Source organism: Seriola aureovittata, chromosome 10 (assembly GCF_021018895.1).
Source record: "Seriola aureovittata isolate HTS-2021-v1 ecotype China chromosome 10, ASM2101889v1, whole genome shotgun sequence".
Taxonomy (NCBI): domain Eukaryota; kingdom Metazoa; phylum Chordata; class Actinopteri; order Carangiformes; family Carangidae; genus Seriola; species Seriola aureovittata.
The window spans coordinates 8,156,204-8,183,320 of NC_079373.1; the positions used below are offsets into that span (position 1 = coordinate 8,156,204).

Genomic DNA, 27,117 nt, shown 5'->3' on the forward strand with positions numbered 1-27,117 from the left:
ATTTCTAAGGTTGCGTGTGTCTAGTCTTTTATTCTTTAACATTTTTATAGTTTTAGCACTTTAATATTATTTAAATCCTGGCTACAGCCCTGACAGTAACAGTTAATTCAAAATATATCTGGTGGCAGTAATATAAAGTATGTGATCTGTACAGCACAGTACAGTATATGTTTTAACTGACACTAACAAATGCCAGAGGACAAAAGTCACAAGCCTGATGGAGAATGACAGAGATATGCTGAGACTGTATTCTTGGCTACATATCATTGTGTTCAGTTATAGTAAGCTATGAAAGTTAATATAGGTACATGTTCAAAGTGCATGCCAAACATCACTGTCTCGAATATTTATATACAACTTTTAGAAGACATAAGCTATAACAGCTCTTAACATCTACAGTAAAGCTGCCAGGAGAAAAAAAAATATGAAAAGTTTATAGTCTGTGATAAATGTTGCACCCTCCTTGGCGGCACTGCCTCACATACATTTCTTAAGTCTTAAGTTGTGATGATTGAAATGATTATTCAGAAACTCTTGTTGCATTGGTATTACTATGAGTCTCTCAGAAACAACACCCACATATTTGACAACCCTGGTAGGCACACAGTGGGAATCAAAAGTGACATATGGTTCTAATAGCCTATAAGAGAGTGATGGCTGGGGGGGGCAGCAACACTATCACATTTGAAAGGTCTGTCTTGCCTGATCTTACACTGAAACAATACTGTGTGACATAAAGAACATTATGTTGTTCACTTTCACAGTGTAGATACAAGATAGGAGGATAATGACAGGGGAACATTTCCCACTTTGTCATTAGATCACATCAGCAGACTGGTGACTCATCAGTTCAGTTTGTCATTAATTTAGGAAAGCAACAGAGGCACAGTTTTCAGCAGGCAGATTGCAGATGTGAATGTGATGGTACTGTGAAAACATGGCAGCAAGCCGTTGCTGAAAAAAAGAGCACAGTAGGCATTTTCCTTCCAGGTATAAAATGTCTCTCAAAAAAAAAGTGTTTCATCTGCTTTGAAGTGCCAAAAAAATAGTCAATTTTCAAGAGGAGCAGGGCGAATGAGGCAGTTGGTGAGTAAACAGATGGTGCTTTAATGCTCAAATGTGTCTAAATTGCAAGCTGTATAGCTGTACTTTCAGATTAATTTCATACTGCATTGAATTTAAGAAATACAATGCAGTATGACTATCCATATCCATCCTCTGTATGAATATGGATTCACAGCTTGAGTCTTTATTCATTTTAAACAGAATTAGCCATTTGTTTGCAACTTACAAATATACATGTATATATATATATATACATTTATTTTATCTAACAGGATAAAATGTCAAACTGCATTTGCCAAACAACTAGAGTATGGCAAATGAGGAAATAACTCAACTTTTTTCAAGTATGGATTTGATTCATATAGATATTTCAAGAGCCCTGCACTGTTGGCCATGTTAGGACATTAACAGAGTGACTTGCCAACAGTTATTATCTAGAGACTCTGTCATCTCGGATGTGATGATTGTGATAGTATCATTATCACCTGATGGCAAAAATTTTATTTATCAAGACCACCAAGCCTATTTATAGTTTAAATGTTTCAAATGTCACAGAGATGAAAATGTCTTTACTGATACAATTTGCATCAATTGATATTATATTTAAATTGGATTAAAATGAAAATGCCTCCCAAGCAAGAGGTCCTTTTTAAAGAACCAAAGTGTAAGTAAAAGCTGAGGTCAACTAATAAAACTGTTCCTTAATCAATCCAAAACAGGTATCCTCTTTGAAATTGGTGCGAGATATATTTACTTTAATGCCTCCCTCCCCCTCTCCATGAGTGGATGAAAAGCAGAGTTTTTACTGCATCCATTAAGACATGAACATTTTTAGAAGGTAAATCAGCCACAGTCTGTCCAACTGATTCATTTGTTATTGTAAGGCATCATTTTATTCTGAAAATCTTGTCAGCAGCAGCCTGAGCAACATAGACACAGACAGGTGAGCTGCTGGCTCTGATGTCCTAGTGAAAGCCATAAATCCAGGAGCGTAATAAAATAATACAAGAATACGTTTTTCGACATAACTTAAAGATCAGTTTCAGCATTGCTGGGGCTTTATCATGAAACTCTTGAGTTGTGTTTCCCAATTCAACAAAATTAAAGATAGATTCTGAGGAAATGGAGACAAAACTTTTTTCTTTTGTACTCCACGCAGATGACACGGACCTTGCATATAACAACGACTACTTGAAATCATTGAGAAATGTGATTTTTATTCAGACCAACCGCAGCTCACTTGTTTCTTCACGGGCCAGTATTGTCCGGTCCAATATGGCGGTGACGTTAACATTAAATCCAGCGGCCAATGGATGTCTACTTATATATGTATATGGCTTTATGGCGGAATCGTGGCACTATCCACCCGCCATACCCACCATACAGGTTCACCAAATTTCGCATAACAACGCCCCTCGTCATAACCATGAACCGGCCCTCCCGCGCACGTACGTGTGCCCGTGAAGCGCTTCGTGTTCGGCCTGAAACTGCGGAAGAGGCCTCGGTTCCCACACGTGAACTGTAGTTTACTATTTTGTGTTGAGAACGGTAATTTTAAAACACCTCCACATATCATTTGTTCAGTAAATAATATTTTAATTACTTTCATCTACACGCCGCACTTTGCTCTACAGCTAAGGTAACGTTTAGCTAACATTAGCTTTGAATCTGTAAAATAGCTTTCTTGCTAACCTGCAGCAAACCAGCGTTTGTTGGCAAACATATTTATTTGGATAAATTGGAAATCTATTTTTTTTTTTAAATTAGCTATTCTTTGGTTCCTCGGCGTGTTACCCAGCACAGTTTAACCCGCAGACAATAACAGTCTAAGTGAAATTAGTTTGCGGTGTCAGACCTGTATCCTGTTTTCATTGTGTGGATAGATACTTAAACTGCCATTTCGCAGAAATGCTTACTGCTGTGCGGTGTATGCTGTCCAAGCTGGTGTCTCCATTGTGGAGGACAGTGGACGTGGGTGGAGAAGACTTCCCCGTCACACCAGGTCAATGCAATATTACCAAGTATAGTCAGATAAAGTTCACTCAGTTGGCCTTGTCGTTCTGTATTGGAATACGCCTCAACCAAATACCAGCACACTGACACATTAATGACATGTGGTTTTTGGTGGTCAGGCATGGAGGACATTCGCCACCTACGGGGCAGTGTGGTGACCAAGCAGTGCCTTGAATATGGCATGATAGACGATGCCGTATACTTCACTAGTGGGGAGGTTTTGGGCGGGATGCTACTGAAAGAAGGAGACCTGGTGAACTGCATGGCAGTAAGAGATGGTGCACAAGGGGGATGGAGAGCTTTAAGGGTAAGTAATCTGTGCTTAGTTAAAGCATTAACAGTTATGTTTACTTAGCATCACTTAAATTGTGTTGTTATGATTGTGGTTAAAAAAAACAAAGACATACAATATTTTCTGTATGCGCACCCTGTTTATCAAATGCAAGAATCCAAATGGTGATGTACTCATAATGTTTTCTTGTTACCAGACTAAGAGCTGACTCGCGCAAGAGTTGACTGAGCTGTATGTGAATTTAACCTAGTGCTTGTTTACTGTTCCCACTACATGTGTTTCAGCTAGAGGGAAAAAAAAGGCATTCATGATGAGCTTTGTCAGACATGGACCATTTAATCCTGTCATTTAGGTGGAGAAGAGTGCAGATGCTTGGGAGGATGGAGGACGAACCTCCCTAGAAGCTGACAGTATGCAGCTGCGGCCTCTCATTGGCACAGTCACATCATTTGATGGAGATGGCGGCTACATAAACCAGACCACATACTTCCCACGCTATAGCCTTTGGGAAGGTACTGCTACTCACTGCACTTCACACACTAAAATTGTGAGCATGATCCTCTTAACCCCATGATGCTTTGCATAAACTTACTCTGTTGCATACACCCACAGTAGCCATAGACTCCCATACACCATGTTTTGTATGATTTAACATCAACCTATATTTTACAGTTGATGTTTGGTTATCTTACAGGCTAGGAGTGAATTAGACAAACTCACGGCCCCACCAAAATTTACTACCACTTGGCTGAAGGCTCATGTTAACTTCTCTGCCTGCTGGCACACATTGTGTATTTTCTCTCCTTTCTCTTAGGTTATGAACCAATGAAAGGAGACTGGGTCCAAGCAAAATATTTTATCAATCCAACCCAGTGGACCACCCAGGCTCATTCTGTGGCCCCTTTGCGCTATTGCCGCCGAGATAAGGTAATTGCATCAATGAATGTTTTGGGCTGTACCCATTCATTAGACTTAAGTACTTTTTAGTGCTTCACTTGTGAAAGGTCTTGACTCTGAAGTGTTAATGATTAAAAGGTCAATCATGTTGGTCTAATCCAAATGAGCAAGATTAAAACCTTGATTAGTTATCAATCTAATGACTTCTTTCATTCTTTTCATCTCCTTTCAATGATCCTCTGTCCCCAGGTGTGTGTGACCAGCGTGTATGGCAACAATGGAGTGGTGGAGGACAGTGTGTTCTTCAGCCTGGACTCTCTGCTGCTGCCTGCCCACTACCAGCCTTTGCCAGGGCACCTGGTCAACCTAGTAATGGTAGAGAGCAGTCAATCCATCTACAGCTGGAGGGCACTGTGCATGGCGCCCTGTCTTCGGAGGTATTGTGGTACCTTTTTTGGACTTGTATCTTTGCAGGGCTGCAAATAACAGTTCACATGCTATAGTTCATTATTAATTAATCTGCTGTTTTTTATTGATTAATCTTTTGGTCTATGAAATATCTAAAGTCACATGACTTCCTAAGGTGATGTCTTCAAATGGTATTCAGTTTGCTGTTTGTTCAAATTTTGATGTTCGTGACAAAGATTAGTAATTTGAATGTCAATCTTGTTGCAGTGTGAATTCCTCTCCTAAACTTCTCCCAGAGACTGAACTTCAGAGCATCGTGGAAAACAAAGGAGAGCTGGATGTAACAGACTATGGACAGTTTGGGGATCTGATGATTGGGGAGAGGCGAGAGCTGGTGCTCTGGATACAGTGAGTGACCAAAGAAACGTGAACATATTCACATTCTGAGTGTAAAAGTAAAAAGATTTCTTTGCAACTTTCATTACAACTCACGGCAGCAAAGGTCTTTGGGTAGAAGTCTCGACTCTTGCTGTTGTCTAGCTGTTGCACAACAAATTAGTGTTTCCATCAGTAGCATAATATACTGTTATGCATAATCTTCATATTTCTATCATAACAGAAATAAAGGTTCAGAGACCCACAGGTTGAAATACTGTAACTTTGCTGGCTGGGACTCTGAAGAACAGTTCAGCCTGGTTACCGTCAAAGGATCCACACAACTGAGACAGAAAAGGCCTTTGCAAGAAAACAGCTCAGAATCTGGGTCTCCCCCTGAGTCTTTTGAGAAACAAGTCTGTGATGCAAAGGAGGTAGACAAAGAAAACGGTGAAGTGCTGAAGGAGAATATCCATTCCCCTGGTGTAAGGAGGGAGGAAAGAGAGCTGGATATTCCACCAGGAGAGAGGCTGTCTGTTGTAGTAGCCTGCCAAGCAAAGTAAGTTACTTTTTTAAATTCTTGTAGTGGCAGTAGTATAAATAAGAGAAGCAGTTGTAGGGGGTAATGCATCAAAAAGATAAATGTAGAATTGAAAGTTTTTTGGCTTCATCTCTGTTGGGGCCTGCTGTCTTGCCATATAAAATGAGCTCTACTTATTGAGGTGTCAAGTGTATCTGTCAGGCTCTTGTTAGCATGTTGTCTGAACAGCTGAATTCCATATGTGGGAAATATTCAGGAGCCTGGGAAGCTGTGCTGAGCTGCTGTTGCTGCACTTCTCCCCCTTCACCATCGGGAGGTGCCTGGAGGTCACAGTGGGAAGTGAAGAGGAGATCCTGCTGAAGCCCTCTGTTCCCTACACTCCCAGTGACCCTCGTCCAGTCCCACCAATACCCACTCATGTGGTCACTGTCTCTACTCCAAAAGACAAACCAAGGTATCAAATCAGCTGATTTCAGTGATGCGTGAGGAAGAGCACTGAGCTTGAAATGTGTTGACCAGCTGTCTATATGTTTTGTGACAGATACTGATGTTAACTGTTTCCTTGTATTAACTGATAGTTAAGATTAATATTCTCACTTTTTGAATGCAAGTTGTCTTTTTGCATTTGTCAGTATTCTCAAAAATTAAATGGTGAAATAAATTTTCATTATAGATAAAATAAACAAATTGAACAGATATTACACAAACTTAACATTACATTGAATATCAATATAACTTAGTTACTTAAATCCCTGTTGCTGTTGCTTCATCTGCTATGAAGGTAGCTTTCTTTTGTTGGATTGTCTTCCGTGTGTCTCTGAAATAAAGGCTGTTATTTATACAAAATTAATGTAATATGTCACCTCTTGTGTGACATTTGCCTTTTCCATCTCTAGGATTATTAAGCGGCGACTACCAAACTTTCTACCGAACTACCCAGTGTCTCAGGCTCTAAGAGACTGTGTGGAGGCGCAAAGCGATGTGCTGGTGGTTCAGCCTTGCCTAGGAGAGGTGAGCATGCCCATGATGAAGTTTAGTGTGGTCAATTAGAATAACGTTATAAAAGTTTCAGATTAAGAGTTTCATTAGAGCTCCGAAAGAAAAAAAAGTAATTTGCCTCCAGGGATCATTTCAGATATTACGTTATCCTTCTTCTGCTGTGTCTGTTTGCGCAGGTGCTGTCACCCTCCAACATGCATTCACGCTTCTCTACCCTTCTCTGGTTGGAGGAGCTGAATGCAGAGAGGGAACTGAGAGAATTCACAATCAATGGAGCCCTTCTCAGGAAGGGAGCTGTCTACCTGCACTTAGAGGTCCTTGGGTTGGCTGAAGGCAGGCCCAGTCTCAATATAGGTGAGGAAGCCTTAAGTGTCTTTCATCATTATTTCTGAACTATTGCAAACATTCATCTCTTTTGTGCAACACAAGAAGTCTTGACTAGCCTTCTCTACAGGTGACAAAATAATGTTGAAGAAACCACGGAGTAACGGTGTGGTAATGGAGTGCGTTAGTTATGTCACAGAGGTACAGACTTATTTAATATGCCAGAGCATCTTTTATGTTCTGCATAGTCAAACATAAATGTTCCTTGAATTGAAGATTTAATGTGATGCTCTGTTTTGACACAGATCAATGATGAGAATGTGAGTTTGAGAGTGAACTCAGAGTTTCAGCGCAGCTACCTCGGAGAGCCACTAGATGTTGAGTTCTCTTACAACAGGTGAGAAACAGGAGAGTCTCAATATCATCTTAGATTGCCTCAATGTTGCTTTTATTTTTCAACTAGACATAACATGTCATAGTTGATCTGATTCAATTTGCTGGTAATATGAATATTTTGACTGCTTTCATTTCCAGAATAACCATGAGGCGGTGTCATAATGCACTTGACCAGACGAAACAGTTTGGGGAGAGTAAGCTGAGGCTTTATTTGAATTGCATTAAATCTTTACAGCATGTGTTCCCTGGCATTTTGGGGAGGACACTAATTGACACGACACAAAATTGGCTCCAGAGGGTGCTGTTTGTATCTTACCTCCTCCTAAACTAGTATTGCTTCCACACATTTTACCACTCCAGTAATATTTCCTTTCACAGATGCTTGGAATCATTTCGACATTGTAGCTCTACGGTTGTTTATAGACAAAATCTCCAATTAAATATTTACATGTTAAATAAGTGTGCCCATTCTTGGTTTACTTTTTAATCAGAGAATTACACTTATGGTTTTTATTCATACTGGAGAGCTTCACAGAAGTTTCAATGGCAGTCAACTTCAAAGGTAGTCCAGTTAGACTTATACTGCTGTAATTTTCCATTGTTGTGCAGTACTCTTCCCCTCTAGAGCGACTCCTCAGACACCTCTGTGGACAGGAAAATGGATAGAGGAGCCAGACCAAAATAAAACAATAGAGGACAATGAGGTGAGAGAAAGAATAATAAAAGACATTGATGTCTGGTTAGTCTAGTTTTTGATTAAGTGTAACTATCTGAAAACCAGGTTCCAGCCATGGAAAATGGAAAGGTGTCAAGCATTTCCATCGACATGAAGTCAAAGGCCACACAGACTAAAAGTACAGGTATTTGATTTTCCATTTGCAGCTTTGCCTTTACATATCAGATCACATGGTGAACATCGATAACAAATGTATGATTGCCTCTAGATGGTAGACTGCCATCTAAACCCATCCCCAGCGAAGGGCATTTCTTTAACCCCGACCTGAACCCTGCTCAGAGAGAGGCGGTGAAGAGGATCCTGGCAGGAGAGTGTCGGCCCATTCCTTATGTGCTGTTTGGACCTCCAGGCACTGGAAAGACAGTCACCCTCATAGAGGCCATACTACAGGTGCATACATGCAAGCACTATAGAATATACTTCCTAATCAAGGGCTATATACATCATAAGGCTAGGAGTAGCTCCTAACTCCTGGATCTAGAGGAAATCCCTTAAATTGGTGATAATGGGTTTCATAATAATAATAAGAATAATTATAATAATAATGATAATATATCAGTCCTAACTATAGGACTATTGTGCTTTTGGTCAAAGATAATTAGACCAATAACACAATATGTTCTTAAACAAATACATAGATTTTCTTTATTTAAGTAGTACCAAATTTTTGTTTTTCTATTTTATCCTTCAGTGTCAACATTTTCCACATCGAACAATAGTTTTTCACAAATACTGTCTAAGTTGGTAAATCCAAAAAAGAAGGTCTCATGTTAGTGTGGACAAAGATAACTGAAAACAATCTGAAAAGACTGGGATTGAAGGAAAACATCTCAACAACGTATAATGCTGGTCAAATTTATCTTATCTTGTGAATATGTTTCTTCGCCTGTTTGAGTGACTTCATTAACTCTTTCATCTCCAGGTTTATCACTTTCTTCCCAGCAGTCGGATACTTGTCTGTACTCCTTCCAACAGTGCTGCTGACCTCATCTGCGTCCGCCTGCATCACAGTGGCTTCCTACATGCTGCGAGTTTGGCCCGCGTCAACGCATCTTGTAGGCAGGACGAGGTACTGAACAACAGCAATAAAATTCCCTGCAGGTTTTTGGCTACAGGCACACAAGTGAGATTATGTATGATCAAAGGGAAAATATGCAAGTTCTGGTGTTCAGCAAGGTCTGTACAGATGCCATTGCCACCAGGTAGGGTGGTACAGTTATTGGTAATCCTTTTTTAAAATAATGAATGATGTTGTGGTAACATGTTCTGTCTGCATCTATCTTGCTTTATTTTCTAAAATTTACATGCCATGTTGATGTGACTGTGTCTCTTCCTAGTCAGTCCCTGAAGTGCTGAGACCCTACTCAAGGGCAGGAGAGGACATCCGTCATGCCTCTTTTCACAGGATCGTGGTCAGCACCTGCTCCAGTGCTGGCATGTTCCATAATATAGGACTACAGTAAGGCCTGTGCTGTTGCAGATGGTAGATAGAAGTTCACTCTTTATCTCCCACTTTAGATTCAGTTTACTAATGGAATTTGCTTTTGCTCAGAGTGGGACATTTCACCCATGTGTTCTTGGATGAGGCCGGCCAGGCCACTGAGCCAGAGTCCCTGATCCCCATGAGCCTTGTATCAGAGAGAGATGGACAGGTCAGCAACAATTATACACACACTCTGATCATATTCAGACCTTAAAGTCCAGTATCCAGTGCATTTGTTCTGTGTGCAGTACAGCAGTCATGTCATATTTGTATTACAGATACTGTGTTTCTACTGTGGATGCATAGAAGAAACAACAACTCAATTTAGCTTGTTTTCTTCATTAACTGTATTGATATTCCTTACCCTCTCATTTATTCATGAATTTCTTTTCACTAGCAGCCCATTCCTGTCTAAACTGATCCACACATGTTTCTGTATACTTGGTGAATTTTAAGCAACTATTTTTTATAAATGTGTGGCTTTTTTCTATACCCTTGCCTGCTTAGATAGTTTTAGCCGGAGACCCCTGTCAGTTGGGTCCAATAGTGAAGTCGAAGCTGGCCGCTGCCTTTGGCCTGGGAGTGTCTTTGTTGGAGAGGCTGATGGCCAACCCACTGTACTCCAGACAGGACTGGGGATACAACCCTAAGCTGGTTGGTGCACAGCTTTCAAAAGTCTAATGTTTGATCAGCAATTTTAAAGTGTCCTTTGTAAGCAAGTATCACACTGACAGTCATGAGATAGTGAAAATGTTTCACATGCTATGCAGCTCCTGGCTATGTGGCGACTCATGTTGCATTTATCTTTATTTTTGGGCCATTGTACATTCTTTAACTCATTATAGAGGAATGTATTGGAGAATACAAGTGTGCACGGCATGCATAATGAACCTGCTTTTTTTTTTTTTTTTTTTTTTTTTTTATTACTACAGGTGACCAAGCTGATCTACAACTACCGCTCCCATGAGTCCTTGCTCATGCTGCCTTCCAAGCTCTTTTACCAGGGCGAACTGTGTTTTAAAGCCCCCAGGGCTGTAGTAGACTCCCTTTGCCAGTGGAAAAACCTGCCCAAAAAAGGCTTCCCTCTCCTCTTTCATGGTGTCAGGGTACTGAAGACATATAAATATATCTGCACTTCTACAAGTCTAATCTACTGTAGAATGAGGTCTATTCTTTATCATAGATTTAGTGTACAGCCACATTCAGTTACCAGTTTAATAGTTACATCTGTATATTCTAATTGCATCTAATATTTTAGGATTATAATTGTGCTTCAAGGTACTGGGATATACACATTTATTTCTGTGGTTTTGCTCTGCTTTAGGGCACAGAAATGAGGGAAGGTAACAACCCATCATGGTTCAACCCAGGGGAGGCTGTACAGGTCATGCTCTACTGCTGCCAGCTGGCCAAGAAGCTCTACAACCCTGTGGATGTCTCTGACATTGGCATCATTGCCCCTTACAAGAAACAAGTAAGACCACAAAGTGTAGCTTTGCAGTAACTTTCTTTTTCCATCTTTAGGAATTAAAAAAAAAAAAAAAGGCTTTGAACCTTACAGCATTGCATACTATACACCCTGAAATGTCCTTGTTTTCATATCACTCTTCAGTGTGAGAAGATTCGAGTGCTTCTGGGTAAAGTTGGCCTGTCTGACATCAAAGTGGGGTCTGTGGAGGAGTTCCAAGGACAAGAGTTCCTGGTCATCATCATGTCTACGGTAGGCAGAAACAGAATTTGGATCATTCTGAAGTGATAAACATCAGAACGTGCTTTCTTTTGAATGAGAGGTCCTTTTTTATTTAAATGGCATTTAATTAAATCAAGTTCAGGTTCTGTACAGGAATACAGCACATCTGTGCATCAAAATTACTTGTAATTAAATTAAAGATGTTTTGTGAGCAAACGCATGTACTTAAAAAAATGTTTCTAGTACAGTGAAGAAGTTACTGACCAAAACTTTTGAATTATTTTATCGCCACCATGTGGTCAGTTAGTGTAGTTGTTTGGTGAAATGTTAAACTTTTATCTGCTGAGTTTGGTTGATGTAGATGTGGTTTTTGTGATGCTGATGAATTTAGGGCAGAGGAGTAATCCCATCAGCATGGAAGGTGCATGGAAGTAGCAGTTTTTATATACAGTATGAACTTTTGTAAAAAGCAGCACACTTTGCACTACACCAAAAGAATACAGGAAAAATTGGAAGTTTACTATTTGCCACTTTCATAATAATGGAGAGAAGGCCTAACCTAACACAAACCTTACCAGACATTGTCTTTCTTTAGCTTAAGCATAGACTCTCTAAACAACTTTGCTTTTCAACTTGTGAGTGCTTAGGATGTGCTTTGTGTTGCTTTTTTGTCTTTTGCATTGATCTAAGGTATACTGATAATACTGTGGCATTTTTACAATAATTCCTACAATCAAGTCATCACATTATCCATTAGCCTCCATTTCAAATGAGGAAAAAGAGACTGTGGAGCAAAAACATCATTCATAACCTATCCATAGTTTATTTGTATACTTTATTCGTTCTCCTATAATATAGGTGCGATCTAATGAATTGGTACAGAATGATGATTTGCAGAGTGTGCTCGGCTTTCTGGCCAACCCTAAACGCTTCAACGTGGCCGTCACTCGTCCCAAAGCCCTGCTCTTAATTGTTGGAAACCCCCACATTCTAATCAAGGTAAGTGACAAATCACTTAATTTGATATTTCTGAAGTGTGTTTTTGTTGATTTAGGTGTGTTATACAGTATGTCCTGCCTTTCAAGTACTTTAAATGTCATAATTTCTTTCCAGGATTCATGCTTCAGGGCCCTACTGCAGTACTGTTTCATCAATGGGGCATATCTGGGCTGTGACCCCCCTCCCTACCTAAGAGACTCTCAGATGTATGCAAACTGATCAGCATGTATGGACATTTGGGGAGACACCTCTCAGTATAATGTAATATAGTACAACACCACCTTTAAGTATTAGTTTCACTAATAAACATTTAATTTACACATTTTTGAGAATGTAACCAAAACTAAATGTTATAGTCTTTCTAAAAGAATTTATAGCAGAGCTGTTGTATTAAATTGTAGTAGATTGTACAGGTGTAATTAAATGGCCAGTGAGTGTATTATTGTCATTATAGGGCCATACAGAATAGGCAGGAGTAATCAAAGTAATCTGGATCGAAAATTGAATATGTGACGGATAGCAATTGTAAATATATTATTTAAAAAATCTACTATTAAAAAGTATATATTTTATTTTTTTTTTTTTATGGTAAAAATGTTAATAATATTGTTATTTTTATGCAAAGAAGAAGAAATTTCCATTTCTAGCTTTTATTTAACATACTTTATGTGACTGAAAACACACAAGCTAAAAATGACTACCAACAACATTAACTGCCTCTGTTTGAGTTTGTTTTTTGCCAATAATCAACCCACCACTTTTTATTCTCCCACAGAGTTGCAGAGGAGCAAAGGAGTACATAAGAGGATGATGTAATCATGGATGGTGTACCTCAGCTCCATCAACCTGACTCTTAAGTTTTTTTTCCCTTTACATTTCCTTGGCTTCTGTTGACAGTTTGCAAAGTGAAGTGAGAAATTTCTTGTTTCTGTGAAAGCCAAACTCAGTTCCACTCGGGGGTAGAAATAAAGATGATGTATGCGTACACTGCACAATTATTTTTCTGTTCTGTGATTATTAAGATGATGTGCTTGACTGTGCATAAGGTTTTTCAATGAAACTCTCACAAATGAGTGGTAAATCATTGTGAATTGCGTCATAGGAGTTACACCCAGTTCATCTGCCAAGACTGTACAATAATACTTGTAAAATGATTTGATTGGTGCTGGCCTGATTTTAAAAGCAGAATTTCCAGTGGTTTAATGTTCGATCTTTGTTGAGAAAAGGAAATACACAAGACAATGCTTCAACTTTTTGAATGTGGAGTGCATTGTTTTGGTTTAGCATACTGAGTCGATCCACAGATGTCTGCGGTTTTCAGGGGCGAGTTGTCTGCACACCTCGGCGTGGCAGTGTCTGCCCACAAGGCCCGGAGACTGGATGTGACAATTGAGTGCTACTGACAGTCCCTGTGCAGACTGTCAGTCCCACTGGAGCCCAGCAGGATGGGGGAGAGGGAGGGGGGGTGGAATGGGGGAAAAAAAAGAGGCAAATGGGGGTTAATTCTCTTAAGTTAATGAGTCTCTTATGTGCAGGGAGGAGACAGCTTTTATCTGAGTTTGCTATGCTACAAGGGAGCCCAGCTCAGACACCCAGTACCCCCCCCCCTTTCCTTCCCAATCACTCCTCTCTTTGATGTATGTCTCAGGTGTTTGTTCTGCTGTCCCTTTCTGCCAGTGGAGACTAGTCTAGAGAATAAACATGCAATATACATGGGTGCATGCTACTCAAATAATTTTTAACTATAACGTCAGCATCTACATCTATTGCAGCATCAAGACTTGAGTTGATAATGTCCTCAGGTGATGTGTTTTAAAATTGGTCTATTAGCAGTACTGTTGTGACTACTGCACTACTGTGCTCATAGAATATTTGAGAAATCCCTCTCAAAATTCATATCTGTGAACCAGAAGTCAACTCCATATCCCTGCCATGGTGTGCTGACATAGTGATGAGTTGTTCCATTATTCAACATTTTTATGCAGCCAAGATTTGTCTAAATGATGGAAAGGTACAGTCTTGCCTCTGCTGGTTTAGAGAACACTTTTTAAAATTCACAATTTGATAGAAATAACAGAAATTGTTGTAGAGTAAAATTTCCCCTTAAAGAATAACTAGCTGAGTAGTAAACTTGTACATAGCAATCGTATAGAAAATAATAATAATAGTTATTTTGCCTGCAGTCACCTCAAAAGCTGCTTCAGTTCTACAGCCAGTGACTGGAGCAAGTGGAAGGACCTCTTTTATGAACTATCAGTATATACAGGAATGGCGATATACTAAGACAGGTCATCAGTGGAACATTATATACTCAGTATAAAATCAGGTTGATGAATTGATATGTGAGTTGGAGCTTTAATGATTGGTGTTTTCCATTTATTCTGTTTTCAGTTTTGAGTGGCTTTTGTATTGTGACTTTGCCAGAACTGCAGCTCTGAACCACAATTGGGAGACCTCTGGTTTTATTCTCACAGATCCCCTGCAAGTTGTCTTAAACAATTTTCTATCTTCCAAGAGAAGCATTGCAAGATAGTTGTGTTATAAACGATAAATGCTAACTTGGTGTAGTCATTTATTTTTGTGTTTTTCATGTGCCTTTTAAAACCAAATACTACCATGGCCAGATCATCTATGGGAGGTGTGTATGACAGACAGGTGCCCAACCACTGAAAGCTCATACTTTATCACCAGTTAAAGATGAGATTGTTTTATGTCAGAACTCAAAACTCAGCCATGCTTTATGGTAGACATAACATGAATTGTATTTTAGGATGGATTTTCCATTTAGATTCCAGTGAAACTTCTGGCAGAGCTGAATCAGATTTTCTTAATTGCAAAGTATAGAGATTATGAAGGTTACTGTGTTTTTTTTTTTTTTTTTTTTTTTTTTTTTTTTTGTGGCACAAAGACCCACAGTGTTGTGATTTTAGTGGTAGCACATTTGACCATAGCCATGTGAATTGGAGCAGCTAGCAAAGAAGCCAATGCCTAGCTGTAAGATACAATAAATATGTTCTCTATTTTAAAGGAAAAATATTGACTTTAGTTGGGAAACTGTTTTGTGTTTTCATAGTTTTTTATGCTCCTTTTTAAATGCCAAGTATTAGTTTGGCTACATTGTCTACTGGACGTCTGTTTGACAGACAGGTGCCCAACCATTCAGCTCATACTCTATCACCTTCTCATTAACTGAGGCAGGGGTAGGCAACACATTACCAAGACAGACACTGTGTCTACAGGGCAGCCATTAGGGCCAACAACAAACCCCTGCTGGGCTCCTGGCAGGGGGAGCTTGTTAAATGTGTGGACCTATTGTTCTCCCAAATTGGTCTGTGACTCTAATTGCCCAGTTAGTCCCCTCTTACGGACTACGCTCGTCTACCCGAACTGGAACCATCCTCCACTCATCAGATTAGGCTGTAAAAATTGGCTAAACTGGGACTGATTGAGGATTCTGGCTGGCCGCAAAAGCGTAGTCCTTGCTGCAGACAAGGCTGGTGTACAGGCACAGAAATGGAAGTGGGGCCAATCAGAAAGAGCATTACTATGGCATGTCTTAAGCTACAATGCTTGTGTCAGGCTGGGTGGGATAGAGACCTCTGATTCATGAGGGAAAGTTTTCAAAGGGCCCAGAGGCATCAACCCCAGATATACATCTAAATCTGGAGACAGACGACATCCAAACAAATACGAGGATTCAGTAATGTAGTTCTGTTGTTGGATTATGAGGTGTAAATACATGAGACTGAGAGAAACGAGACAAATTAGCACTTGTGTCTGTGCCCCTGGTTTGTATCTCAGGACGAGATCTCTGCTCTCTTGAATGGGATGTTGGCAAGTTTGGACTGAGCGTGCAGATGTTGCATGTTGCTCTGATTATATATGGTATTATATTAAGTACCTTTCAAATAAAACACATTGAATACTTGAATATTTACTCAAAGTAAATATTTGTTCAGTTCATTGGACAGATCATCAAAACCTGTCTAAAGGAAATGTTTGTATATATCCTTAGGAAAATGTCTGCAGCACCATGTTGAAACTGCATAATAAGTGTTTCCATGTGAGTGTCATGTACAGTAAATAGCTGCTGCTGAAATTTCTTTGCTACTGCTGCAGAAAAACATAAGCAAAAGTGGTGGGCTAATGGTATTTTGAATGTAGATCTGAGTTTGTGTTATTGGCAGATCAAAGCCAGGTGAGCAGAGGAGACGCTGCTTTGCTAATGGGAACTTGGTGGCTCTGCCAATGAAACCCTCCAATTAGGAAGCAGGAACACATGAAAGAGACTAGCAATATGAAGGAGACTGTCTGTCTACAAACACTTCTGATTTCTTTTCTAAAGGAACTTTCAGAGATGGATTTGGTTGTTTTTACGTTATCAGCCAATGAAAAACAAGTGGCACTTTTGACAAAATAACAAACACATCATTCATTTTTGATGTAACTGAGTCACTATTGCAAACATAGCAAATATTGCATGCCAAGTAGCATTACTTGGCATGCAATATGTTGACCAAAAGTTGTAGTTTTCAACTTATTTTCCATGAGGCGTTAGTGAAGAAGCTAGTGAAGATTGAACCCTCTGTGACTAGGCTTCACTCAGAGAAAGCTGGGCTATTATTGCCCATTGCCCCCCCTCCCTATTCCCCCCTCACACACACCCTCCATCTGCTTACTGCCCCCTCTCTGTCTGCAGTCATCACAAAACAAGCCGTTGTCTCCAAACACATCGTCTCTGTGTCTTTGATAGGTAGTTGATAACAGACTTACAGACTGATGGGGCTGGCTTACCTTGCTGTATATAAAGCAAGCAGCAGCACTTATAAAGCCATTCAAAGACAGCATAGTCTACTGACAACAAGCAGCCTCGGCAAAAGCTCACGTATCTATCTTGTGGATTCTCCGGATTTTGTGAACCCGTCAGTATGGCTGTATTCTTCACTGTGGCTCTGCTGGCTATGTCATCTCCTTTAACGGCATTTGACATGGGTCAGTCCACTCGTTGCGTTGCCATCCCCAACCAGATGAAAGTCTGCAAAGATGTAGGGTACTCAGAGATGCGACTGCCCAACTTCCTGGGCCACAGCAACCTAGAAGGCGAGGTGGTGCCACGTTCAGAGGACTGGAGGCCCTTGTTGCAGACAGGCTGCCACCCTCAAGCCCAGGCCTTCCTCTGCTCCCTCATTGCTCCTGTCTGTCTTGACACGTAAGGATATTTTACAATTGTTTGTTTGTTTACTATTTCTGAAATACATATCCTTTCACAAATTTGTTAGACATTCATTTTATTTTTTTTAATTGTGTGTTCATTATTGCGTTCATTTTGGGGTTATTGTTTGACATTTTGTCTTTCGTTCCCTCAGATTTATCCAGCCTTGCCATAGTCTCTGTGTGGCAGTGAGGGACAGCTGCGCCCCAGTGCTCGCCTGCCAGGGTCACCCATGGCCTGAGGCTCTTGACTGTGACCGCTTCCCTGCTGAAGAGGACATGTGCCTTTCTCCCCATGCAAAATTTAGTCACTTTGCCAAAGGTAAGGGTTACAGACTGATTATTCAAATGCTATTTTACTCAATTCTTTGTCATCCCATCAGCAGAATAGAGTACCATGTGCTTGCTCTTTTAGTTATATTATCTATAGTTATATTAAATTATGTCTACTCTTTTATCACAGACTTACCCAAACCTGCTTGCCAAAATTGTCCCTCTGTGGAAGAGGCTCCTGCAATGAAAACAGTCCTGGAAGCTTTTTGCCAGCATGACTTTGGTAAGTATCAATATTCTCTCAGAAAGCTTTGGTTTGTGGATGTGTAATGATGTTTGTTTAGTTTTCATCCAATTGTGTTTAATTTCCAACCCAGATGATTAATTTTTTCTCTCTTCTTCATAGCTGTAACTGCCAAACTTCATCGTCGTCGCCTACCCATGGGAGAACCTGAATTTGAGGTGGAGGGCCGGGTTGAGTTTATCCGTCAGGGACCTCTACTGCCCTATGATACCCAGCACCTAATTCAGCAGTGGCTCCTCATCAACCTTCAGTGTGCCAATGTCCTTGTGCGCCCTGGACGGTCACAGTTCTATGTGCTGACTGGTTCTGTGCAGCCCGATGGCACTCTTGCTCTGACTCGTCTCTTCCCTTGGCACAAAAAGGACACAAACATTGCAGTGGCCACTCGCAAGTGGAAGCACCACAGATGTTGAATGGACTGATACTTGCATTTAAAAATTAGAGCTCTGAATTGGTGTTTGAAGTGTAGAATCTTTTAAGATCTTATATGATTCCACACCTAGCATGCACATGATTTAAGACAGTCAAGGAAGAATTTTGAGATGGAGAGTTTCTTAGCATTGGGTGTTAAAGAGAATTTGTAAAGTAAGATAAATGGATATAGGAACAGAGCTGGACTCAGCTGGACATCAACACTTTTTGCTTCCCTCAGTAGCTCAATATCTCATCTCTGCTCTTAAAGCACACAGTAATGGAATGCACTCAAACCTGTACATAGTATTAATGCATGTAAATTGAATGTAGATTCTATTTTCTATAAGAATATTGGTGTATTTATGACATCTTTTTTATTTGTATGTTTTGTGGAAAAGACAATAAAATATTTGCTTTGTGAAGTGATACTTGCTGGGTATTTGTGATGTTTAGTCACCAAATTTTTTGACCGTATTGCTTTAGACATCTGGCCCTTTAGGCTCCTGTGGCAAACACACAAAGGGCAAGAGTCATGAGTAGGTCATTTATATCTTTTGCCTTACGTGCTCATCACTCATTTCACCACAAGGTGGCACACTAAAGGAGAACTGGTTTACTCGTGTGGTGCCATGTCCCAAGTGTTGGCATTGTATTTACAAATTGGTCAATCCATAATGTGGAAAGAGGCTGTGTATAAGCGGTCAAGCTCTTTAGAATGACTCATGAGTGTGGTCACAGTAAGATGCATGTGGCATTGATTGAACTGTGTAGCACTAATGAGATCACTCACTTTACATTTGAATAGCGTTGTTTTTACTACCAGGCTGAATAGTTCTAGTTAGGGTGTAGTAATGGCTTATTCAGTACTATTTTCACAATACTTCATTTTCATGTTTCATGACAGATAATGAGCTGTCTTGTTAGTCTTCCTTCTGGGGACAGATGAGTAGCAGTGAGTAGCAGTGAAGTCATAGCGTCATTAGTCCACATTTTCCAAATGTTAACATCACACTTTTGATTGTACTGCTAAAGCAAGAGAAATATATTCAGACTTTAATAAGGATAAATAGTTTCAATCCAAGGTTGTGTGTGGACAGATAGACAGCCTGCATCTGATTTTGTTATCTTCATTTCTTATTACAGTAAAGGGAAACAAAATTCAAAGTTTTTATTCATCCCACACTCTAATGTTCGTTACTGTAATTGCCAAATTGCCTAAGCCAGTCTACAGTGTGTAGGACCTTATCCGCCTGGATTAGTTTTGTCTGCTATCGGCTGAGCAGATAACTAAGCGAAGCGTATGACGTGCAAAGAAAAAAAAAATCACGTTTTTGTCCTCTTTAAAGCAATTTGTCCCATCAGTAGCGTCATCATTGTATGAGTTAGCCTCCGCAAGAGTAACTCTGGCAGCAAAAGAACTCTACTCATCATTTGGAGCTCCACCATAAGAAAGGAACCATGAAAAAAGGTAAGTTGGCAAGATGAAACATCAAATAGAAAACTTGTTTTAAACTAGTGTCATGTTTTTTGGTGATCCAAATCATTATGTTTTTCCTCAGTTTGGTTTGCTGCCCTTACACTGGTGTACCTGGAGCTTTCCATGAGGGTTGGCACTGCCCCACTCTGTCCCTATGGACAGGCTGGATGCCATGTCCTTTCCCTTGCAGACCTCTTTGACAGGGTCATACAACAGTCTTCAAGAATGCATGGCATGTCCAGTGATCTGCACTCTGAATTTGTGAGTTCTTTTTTTTTTTAATGCCGATATTGACATCACCATCCATCATGCTTCATTCAGTCCCCATTCCTTCATCATCAATCATTCTTCTTTGAGCTGGCTATTTCTCAAGCTCTACTATCGCTCTTTGTGATATGTGTTTCTGTCTGCGCAGGAGCAATATTTCTTTCCCAGCAAGAACCTGATAGGAAAACGGAAATGCCACACATATGGCATATTAACACCAGACGACAAAGAAAATGCACAAAGACTAGGAGTGAGTGTTCATATTGTTAATTTACATATGGCCAAGGCTAATACATGCACATAAGTGATGTCACTGCATCGTGTTAGAGTTAATAACAAGCTAATTTTTGCATGGTGTTTCTGGAATTAAGTTGTACTTTACCACCAAGATATTTAAGCAATTGTCCTATGTGCAGCGAGAACAACTGACAGAGGTGATCCTGAGGCTTCTGGAGGCCTGGGGCGACCCCCTGTCACAACTCTACCAGAGCATGTCTCAGGAACAGAATCAAGATTTCAACCACTACAGCACAGAAAAGGCGCTGGAGATCAGTGATATGGTGCATGACCTGAGGGATGGAGTGGCAAAAATGGCTGACAAGGTAAGGAAGAAATAAAAAATAGAATTACATCAAATCTTCATGTTTTTCATGTTTATGAAGTGTTTTTAGATTGGTATTTCTGTGACATACTATGTTTGACTTCATGCTTTCCTTAAGGAATTAATTATGTCTTTAATTTTTCTTCTGTCCACCTCAGATGAAGGTATTGGGAGTGCTTGGTAACACTGTGGGTTACATCTCTCCTGAGAGTTTGGTCCCCTCTTCTGCCTTTTCCTTCTACAAACGTGGGGATCTCAACTTAATGGATCATCATGACCTCCTCTACTGCTTCCGCAGAGACTCCAACAAGGTCAAAAATTATCTACGTATCCTGAAATGCACCATCCTTCCTGGACTGGATTGCTAATAGAATTAGCAAAGCAGTGGAGTGTAGTATCCTCAAATTATGACTAACTAGAGAACAGTCTTTGTTTCTCATTTGCTTTTAACTACACATCTTTCTGTCAGTGTATGTGCTTATATCCATTGTAATGCATTTCATATGTGCATTTACTATTGAGGATTGTGTATGCCTCTTGTAGTATTATTGTTATAGGTAATTAAACAATTTTGCTTCTGAACATTAAATGGTAAAAAAAAATAAAGTTAAGTAACCATCATTATTGTTTTTGGTCATCTTATTAATGGAGAGCACAAGTTCTACATATTTAAATGGTAATGTAGTCAAGTTTTCATTAATATGTAAGGGTTTTGCTCCACAGAGCCCAACACAGCAGCAATAAGCAGTGTAGAGATCTGGATTCATTTAAACACTTTATTTACAGCTGATCTATGCATTTCAAGATCATGAAAAAAATATTTACAAAACACACCAAGAGAAATTTGACTTCAAAAGGGATTTGGATTATGAGAATAACAGAGTATTAGTTTAAAGCTTACCAAAACAGGAAATATGGGAAAAAGTCTGATTTGTAAATGCAATAAATGAAATGACTCATTTTTGCCTTTAACTGATTGCAATTACAATCGGAGAGTGGGACTCTTTCCTGGAAAGATATGTCAGTGAAATAACCATGAAATTGCTTACTGAAGCCAGTGAAATGCAATAAGATGATTGACCATGCAGTTGAACCTAATTACATTTATGATGCAACAAAACAGTTACATGCATTGAAAGACAAGTTAATATTATCAATGTTAGTTTTCACAGACAGTATATTCCATCCACACATTTTTAAGCACACCCCAGTACTGTAGCCTTTTTTTGAGGCTTTTGTGGAAGTGAGAAAGTCCCTGGATTACGTTCGCCTCATTACAGCCCTTCATGTGTCCTTAACGCTCTTCTGCGGTGGTGATCTCTCTGTTTTTGCAACATTGTGATTCTGTGAGGGTTCTTCCTCTTCCTGAGCGAGACCTCGGGCCATGAGCTCATCCATTGGGGAGCGAGTATTATGAACCTCCTTCTCCTTACAGTTTCTCCACTTCATTCGGCGGTTCTGGAACCAGATCTTCACCTAAAGCAGCAGGAGAGTGGAAGAGGCATTTTAGTTCAATTCGGGTTGTCCATTCATTTTTAGCCAGCTCTAGGGGTGACAATGTCTGTTGTATGTCCACCACTTGGGTCCTGACAGAAACATCCTCTACTGTTGGATGGATTGCCATGAAATTTTGTTCAGACATTTATGGTGCCCGGAGGAAGAATCGTACTGACTTTAATGATCCCTTTCCAGGCCCACTATGAAGTTCCCATTTATGGTTTTGAATGAAATGTCTCAACAACTTATATGATGAAATTTGGTATAGACATTCATGTCCCGTTCAGAGTAAGTTATAATAACTTTAGTGATCCTGACTCTCCATATAGCCCCATCATCAGGTCAACATTTCAGTTTGTCTAATGACATTCTCAACAGCCTGAGCCATACTTTGAGTTCAATGCTAATACAACTAATTTTCAAACATTAGCATGATAACATGGTAAACTAAGATGGTGAAAATTATAAGCATTATGTCTGGTTAGCATCAGTAGATTAGCATTGTCATGCAAGCATGCTCATGTTGGCATTTAGCTAAGAGAACCCCTGTCCCCAGTGGCATTGCTGTAGACTCCTATTCACGTTAAAGCCAATATTAATTTGTGTTTTGCTGAATTTCATAATGTTCCTGTCACTTCACATTTAATGAATACAGTCTTCGATTGTTGGTCACTGAGTGGGATTTTGCTGTACCTTCCCTTGCACCCCTGCTCAACTTTGATCTGTAAAATGTAATATGGCTGTCATGTGCCTCATAAATACACGTTTTTTTTATTTTATTTTATTTTTTTAGATAATTTCTTTTAAGATTAGAGATTAAATAGGCAAATGTTTAGGTAATTCATATTGGACTACCTGTGACTCCTTGAGACTGAGATCAGCTGCCAGTTTGTTCCGGTCTGTCTTGCTGATGTACTTCTGTCTCCGAAAAGTTCTCTCCAGCTCCTTCCGTTGTTCTTCAGAAAACACAGCCCTCCTAAGGATCCCCCTGCGTGATTTAGGGCTTATGTCAGCAGACCACATTCGAATATTTGCTCCCTCTGAAAGATAAATGGAAAAAACAAAAATAGATGTGTTGACCCATACTGATATACTGACATCATGACTTTTGTATGGGTCATTGGTTTTTAATTGTCATTGGTGGATTGTGTGTCTCTGGGCCATGTGCAGGTTGTCACAATCCTAAAATAAAGTGTAGCTCCATATGCAAATGGTCTATAGAGGGTACAAGTAGCAGCCTGTGGAATATAGAAGTGTGGGGAATTGTGATCAAACAACTAAATTAATGGTTAAACTGCCCAGATAATTTATGGTTCATTTATTCATGATTTTGATTATTTTAATTTAAAGGTACACAATCTGATTCTATCCACAATCAGTTTGTACATTTTACCAACCATTACCACATTCCCTACCTTTTCAAAACAAGCTGATGGCTGTTTTTGTCACACTCACTTTATCACTCACTTTCAATTCCTCTCTTTCTATTTGCCAAATTTAACAAACTGAGGGTGACTAAAGAGAATAGAAAACCATTTCAACTGAGAAAAAAGGGATTTGGTGACCTGTGAGGAGCAATCCCACGCTGCTTCACTCACAGGTGCACACACAACAAAAGTCAAGTGGAACAATTTATCCAATCCATTCAACATTGCCTTTTTAATCTGTACGACAAATCTGCACATAGACCACCTCTAGGGAGCACATAAGAGGTTTGGACATGCTTCTCACTTCTCTATTGGGACTCAATGGCTTTCACTTAAATAGCTGATTACCAGGTCATTCCTGGGCAACGTGTGTGTCTACCCTAGTGGGCCAGCTATAGAGCCCTGTGGGACACCAACAATAGAGCCGTTCAATGGAAATGCCATTACTCGATGGCTCAGTGGCCCAACACTAAATCTTTTCACTTGCAGGTATGAAGCCAGTTTGTATGTGAAGATGAGCTCGAATAAGTCTATAAAAGTCACTTTCATTGAATGCTTTATGTCCTAGTCAAGAGGTCTCCAATGGGCAGGAATGAGAGTTGAAGGACAGGAGAAAGGAGGGGGGTCAACGAACCAAGCTCTTTAGCCACACAATGGCCGGGGGATGTTCCTGGTCCAGCCCTCTTCAGCAGAGAAATGGGCAAGTTTTTTGTGCTTGGCAGAGTTCATTGCTGCAGTGAAAAATTGCAGTGAGGTCGCGTGTGGATGGTGGAGTGAATGTGCCAATTGGTCACGGCCAGACTTGGCATTGTTGTGTTGCTGGGCACTGTGGGAAAGTGTCAACCTACTAAGAGGACTCCAGGGACCTGTGGGATGAGGGCTTTCTGATTTCTGTTCTTTTCCACAATTCTTGACAGGCATCATAGGATGCAGCAACTAATAACTTCCAGTTGCTTTCTGACAATGCAAAAATAAGACAGCTGCTAGTCTTAATGAATACAACCAGTGTAGGCTACAATATAGTACAAGTAACCTACTCAACACAAGTCTTAAATAATATACGCTGGAACATTTCAAGCACAATTCAGTGGAAAATCTAAACATTTCAGATGCAATTACAGCTTTCCTGGATGTTTTCAAATTTCTTGCAGCCAGAAAATTAAACTTTAAACTGCTGGGGTTCACCACCAAACTTATTAATGTGCTTAAGGAGTACTGAGCGTTGAAACAATCTGCCTCACTCAGAAGTAACAATCGGCACCTGGTAATTGTAATCTTAATATGACAGAAGACAAGATGTTTATTAGCTCTGCATATTTGCGCTAGTAAAAGTCTGTATTTGCAAGTACAAAATAGGGGGCCCCTGGGACTCTTAAAAGCCTTGCAACCCACCCCCCTTCCCCATCCTGAACAGCCGTGAATGGTTATGAATAGAGCTGTGCAGAGTTGAGCGGAGAATTAGCTCTTTGGCATTGCATCAGTAATTAGCTGTGGAGAGCATGGGAGACCCTGCTGCTAATGCTTAGAGAGTAGCTGAGGCATTGCTGATGAGGCATAAAACACTCACTGGAGAAGACAGGAGGGGGGCTGGACCCACCGCAGCATGCCAACAGATACTGCGGGCTCCGCAGGAAAACACTGCTCAGCACACCTGCAAATATAGATAGGGACAGTCAGATATGTGACATGTATAATCCTCAAGGGGCTCTACCTGGATCATTGCCAATTCCTGAGGGCATTTGGAGTCCCACCTTTCACATTTCAACAGTTGTTTTCTTTTTATCTACATTTTTACAACAGTGCTATGATTTAGCTGATGTGTACTGATGGAACCCTGAACTTTTATTTTTTTGATAATTAAATGCTTTTATTGGAAAATTCTATTTGAAAACTAAAACTAAATCTAGACATGGACAGAAATGTACTAATTCAGTCTCAAAATTGATTGCTTATATAGTATAGGCAATAATAATGAACATGCTGGAATCTGAAGGCTCACATATTTCTTGAGTTTGAATATGTTTTTAGTATTCTAATTGAAAAAATTAAATTTGCTTTTGCAAAATATTTGCAGTCATTGTAATTCCTGACCAAGGCTGAGATTATTGGAATTTATGTGGATAAAAGTGTTTATGTTAATTTGTTACTTTTATATTACAAATTACATTTTAGTTAAATGTTATAACACTTACAACACATACCCAATAGTTTAAAAAGATCCCAAACTCTCTACTTCAGTGTGGATACTGCCGCTTATACCAACCTTTATTAACACTGAAAATATAATTCGTAATTTATGTTACAAAAAGGACTTCTTTTCTTTACTTTGGTAGTGTATAATATTTGGTGGGAAATTCTGTGCTCTCAAAGCAGGGAAACTGCTCGTTTAAAAATAATTGCCTATTAAATAACTTTATACCTCCATACATACATACAAAAATCTGTTTTAATGGAAAAATGTAAATGACTCATGCCGCGCTAATTTGTGATATCTCTTCCAACATCACTCAAAGATGCATATAATCTACTTAATTTAAAATGAAGATTTATTAATAATTTCCAGCCTAAAAATTGAAAATGTTTAAAACATGACAAGTTACACAACATTTATCCTTTTTATAGTTTGAATATAACAGTTAAGAAGGAAGAAATAAAATATTTGTAGACAGAAAAAAAATGCTGTCATTGTGTTAACATTGTAGCCTCTCGCAATAAAAACATAATCCAAACATGTTAAATTTAGTTTGTTCTGCTTCGATGAAAAAAAAAAAAACAGTTTACCTGAATGTGGCAGAAGTGGTCCTCCTAAGTCTTTCACCTGCTGGGGACCCTGAGCCTGACTTTGGTAGGCTCCAAGCTCAGGGCCCCAGGTTCTCCTTGGATGTTCACATGCTGCTCGTCTCAGGTGTCCACCTGTTGTTCCTTCTGAATGGGCTGAAGATGTCTGCAGCAGATTGTCAATGAGAAAACTCTTTCCAGAGCTCCCGAAGCCCGGTAAAGCAGGAGGAGATCCAGCCATATTCCTCCTGGTACAGCTATGAACTGAGACCATCCTGTTCACACAGTGACCCGAACACTTGAGTTCCCTCTTCAGCAGTCACAGCTCAGTGACACTAAATTCGCCTTTAATCCCTTCTTGAGTGACCAGGCCAACTTCATTAAACTCTGAAGAAAACAAAAGTTCTCTGCTCTTCCTCTTTCGGGCCTGCACTTCTGCTACAGAGCTGTGCCGTGATTGGCTGAGAGGCTCTAATGTGCTTCTCAATTCAGATAAGGCTGGGGTCCTTTCTGGAGTGGCAGAAGGTGGGTCTGGCTCATTCATTATGTCAACTAGCCTATTAAATGATAGACACCAGAGACAATGAACTGCTGGCCAAAGTTTAACATGCACCAAACAGTCTTCTCTAGTAGTAAATAGTTTTCTCTTT

At 39.8% G+C, this 27,117-nt stretch overlaps 4 protein-coding genes across 4 annotated transcripts; 3 read left to right on the top strand and 1 right to left on the bottom strand.

The window, feature by feature from the left end:
• The first annotated feature begins 2,518 nt into the window (after positions 1 to 2,518).
• mov10l1 (Mov10 like RISC complex RNA helicase 1) lies at positions 2,519 to 13,216 on the top strand. Its single transcript, XM_056386435.1, has 27 exons — positions 2,519 to 2,613; positions 2,972 to 3,067; positions 3,198 to 3,385; positions 3,723 to 3,882; positions 4,185 to 4,297; positions 4,517 to 4,704; positions 4,943 to 5,083; positions 5,295 to 5,609; positions 5,848 to 6,045; positions 6,488 to 6,602; positions 6,767 to 6,944; positions 7,045 to 7,115; positions 7,220 to 7,311; positions 7,449 to 7,504; positions 7,920 to 8,014; positions 8,092 to 8,170; positions 8,255 to 8,436; positions 8,969 to 9,115; positions 9,384 to 9,505; positions 9,599 to 9,698; positions 10,037 to 10,183; positions 10,462 to 10,635; positions 10,854 to 11,003; positions 11,142 to 11,249; positions 12,078 to 12,218; positions 12,333 to 12,424; positions 12,994 to 13,216. Exons 2-27 carry the CDS (start codon positions 2,974 to 2,976, stop codon positions 13,019 to 13,021), a joined length of 3,474 nt encoding a protein of 1,157 aa, XP_056242410.1. The 5' UTR covers positions 2,519 to 2,613; positions 2,972 to 2,973; the 3' UTR covers positions 13,022 to 13,216.
• A 3,930-nt stretch (positions 13,217 to 17,146) lies between these two features.
• On the top strand, positions 17,147 to 18,419 carry szl (sizzled). Its single transcript, XM_056388010.1, has 4 exons — positions 17,147 to 17,427; positions 17,585 to 17,751; positions 17,893 to 17,985; positions 18,109 to 18,419. Exons 1-4 carry the CDS (start codon positions 17,147 to 17,149, stop codon positions 18,417 to 18,419), a joined length of 852 nt encoding a protein of 283 aa, XP_056243985.1.
• Positions 18,420 to 19,878: 1,459 nt separating this feature from the next.
• On the top strand, positions 19,879 to 21,294 carry LOC130176190 (prolactin-like). Its single transcript, XM_056387134.1, has 5 exons — positions 19,879 to 19,888; positions 19,980 to 20,158; positions 20,313 to 20,414; positions 20,581 to 20,766; positions 20,924 to 21,294. The coding sequence occupies exons 1-5, from the start codon at positions 19,879 to 19,881 to the stop codon at positions 21,131 to 21,133; spliced, it is 687 nt and encodes a 228-aa protein (XP_056243109.1). The 3' UTR covers positions 21,134 to 21,294.
• Positions 21,295 to 21,527: 233 nt separating this feature from the next.
• On the bottom strand, positions 21,528 to 26,913 carry dbx2 (developing brain homeobox 2). Its single transcript, XM_056387894.1, has 4 exons — positions 26,471 to 26,913; positions 25,257 to 25,340; positions 23,118 to 23,302; positions 21,528 to 22,241 (listed from the first exon to the last, which is right to left on the bottom strand). The coding sequence occupies exons 1-4, from the start codon at positions 26,739 to 26,741 to the stop codon at positions 22,050 to 22,052; spliced, it is 732 nt and encodes a 243-aa protein (XP_056243869.1). The 5' UTR covers positions 26,742 to 26,913; the 3' UTR covers positions 21,528 to 22,049.
• Between the last annotated feature and the right edge of the window lie 204 nt (positions 26,914 to 27,117).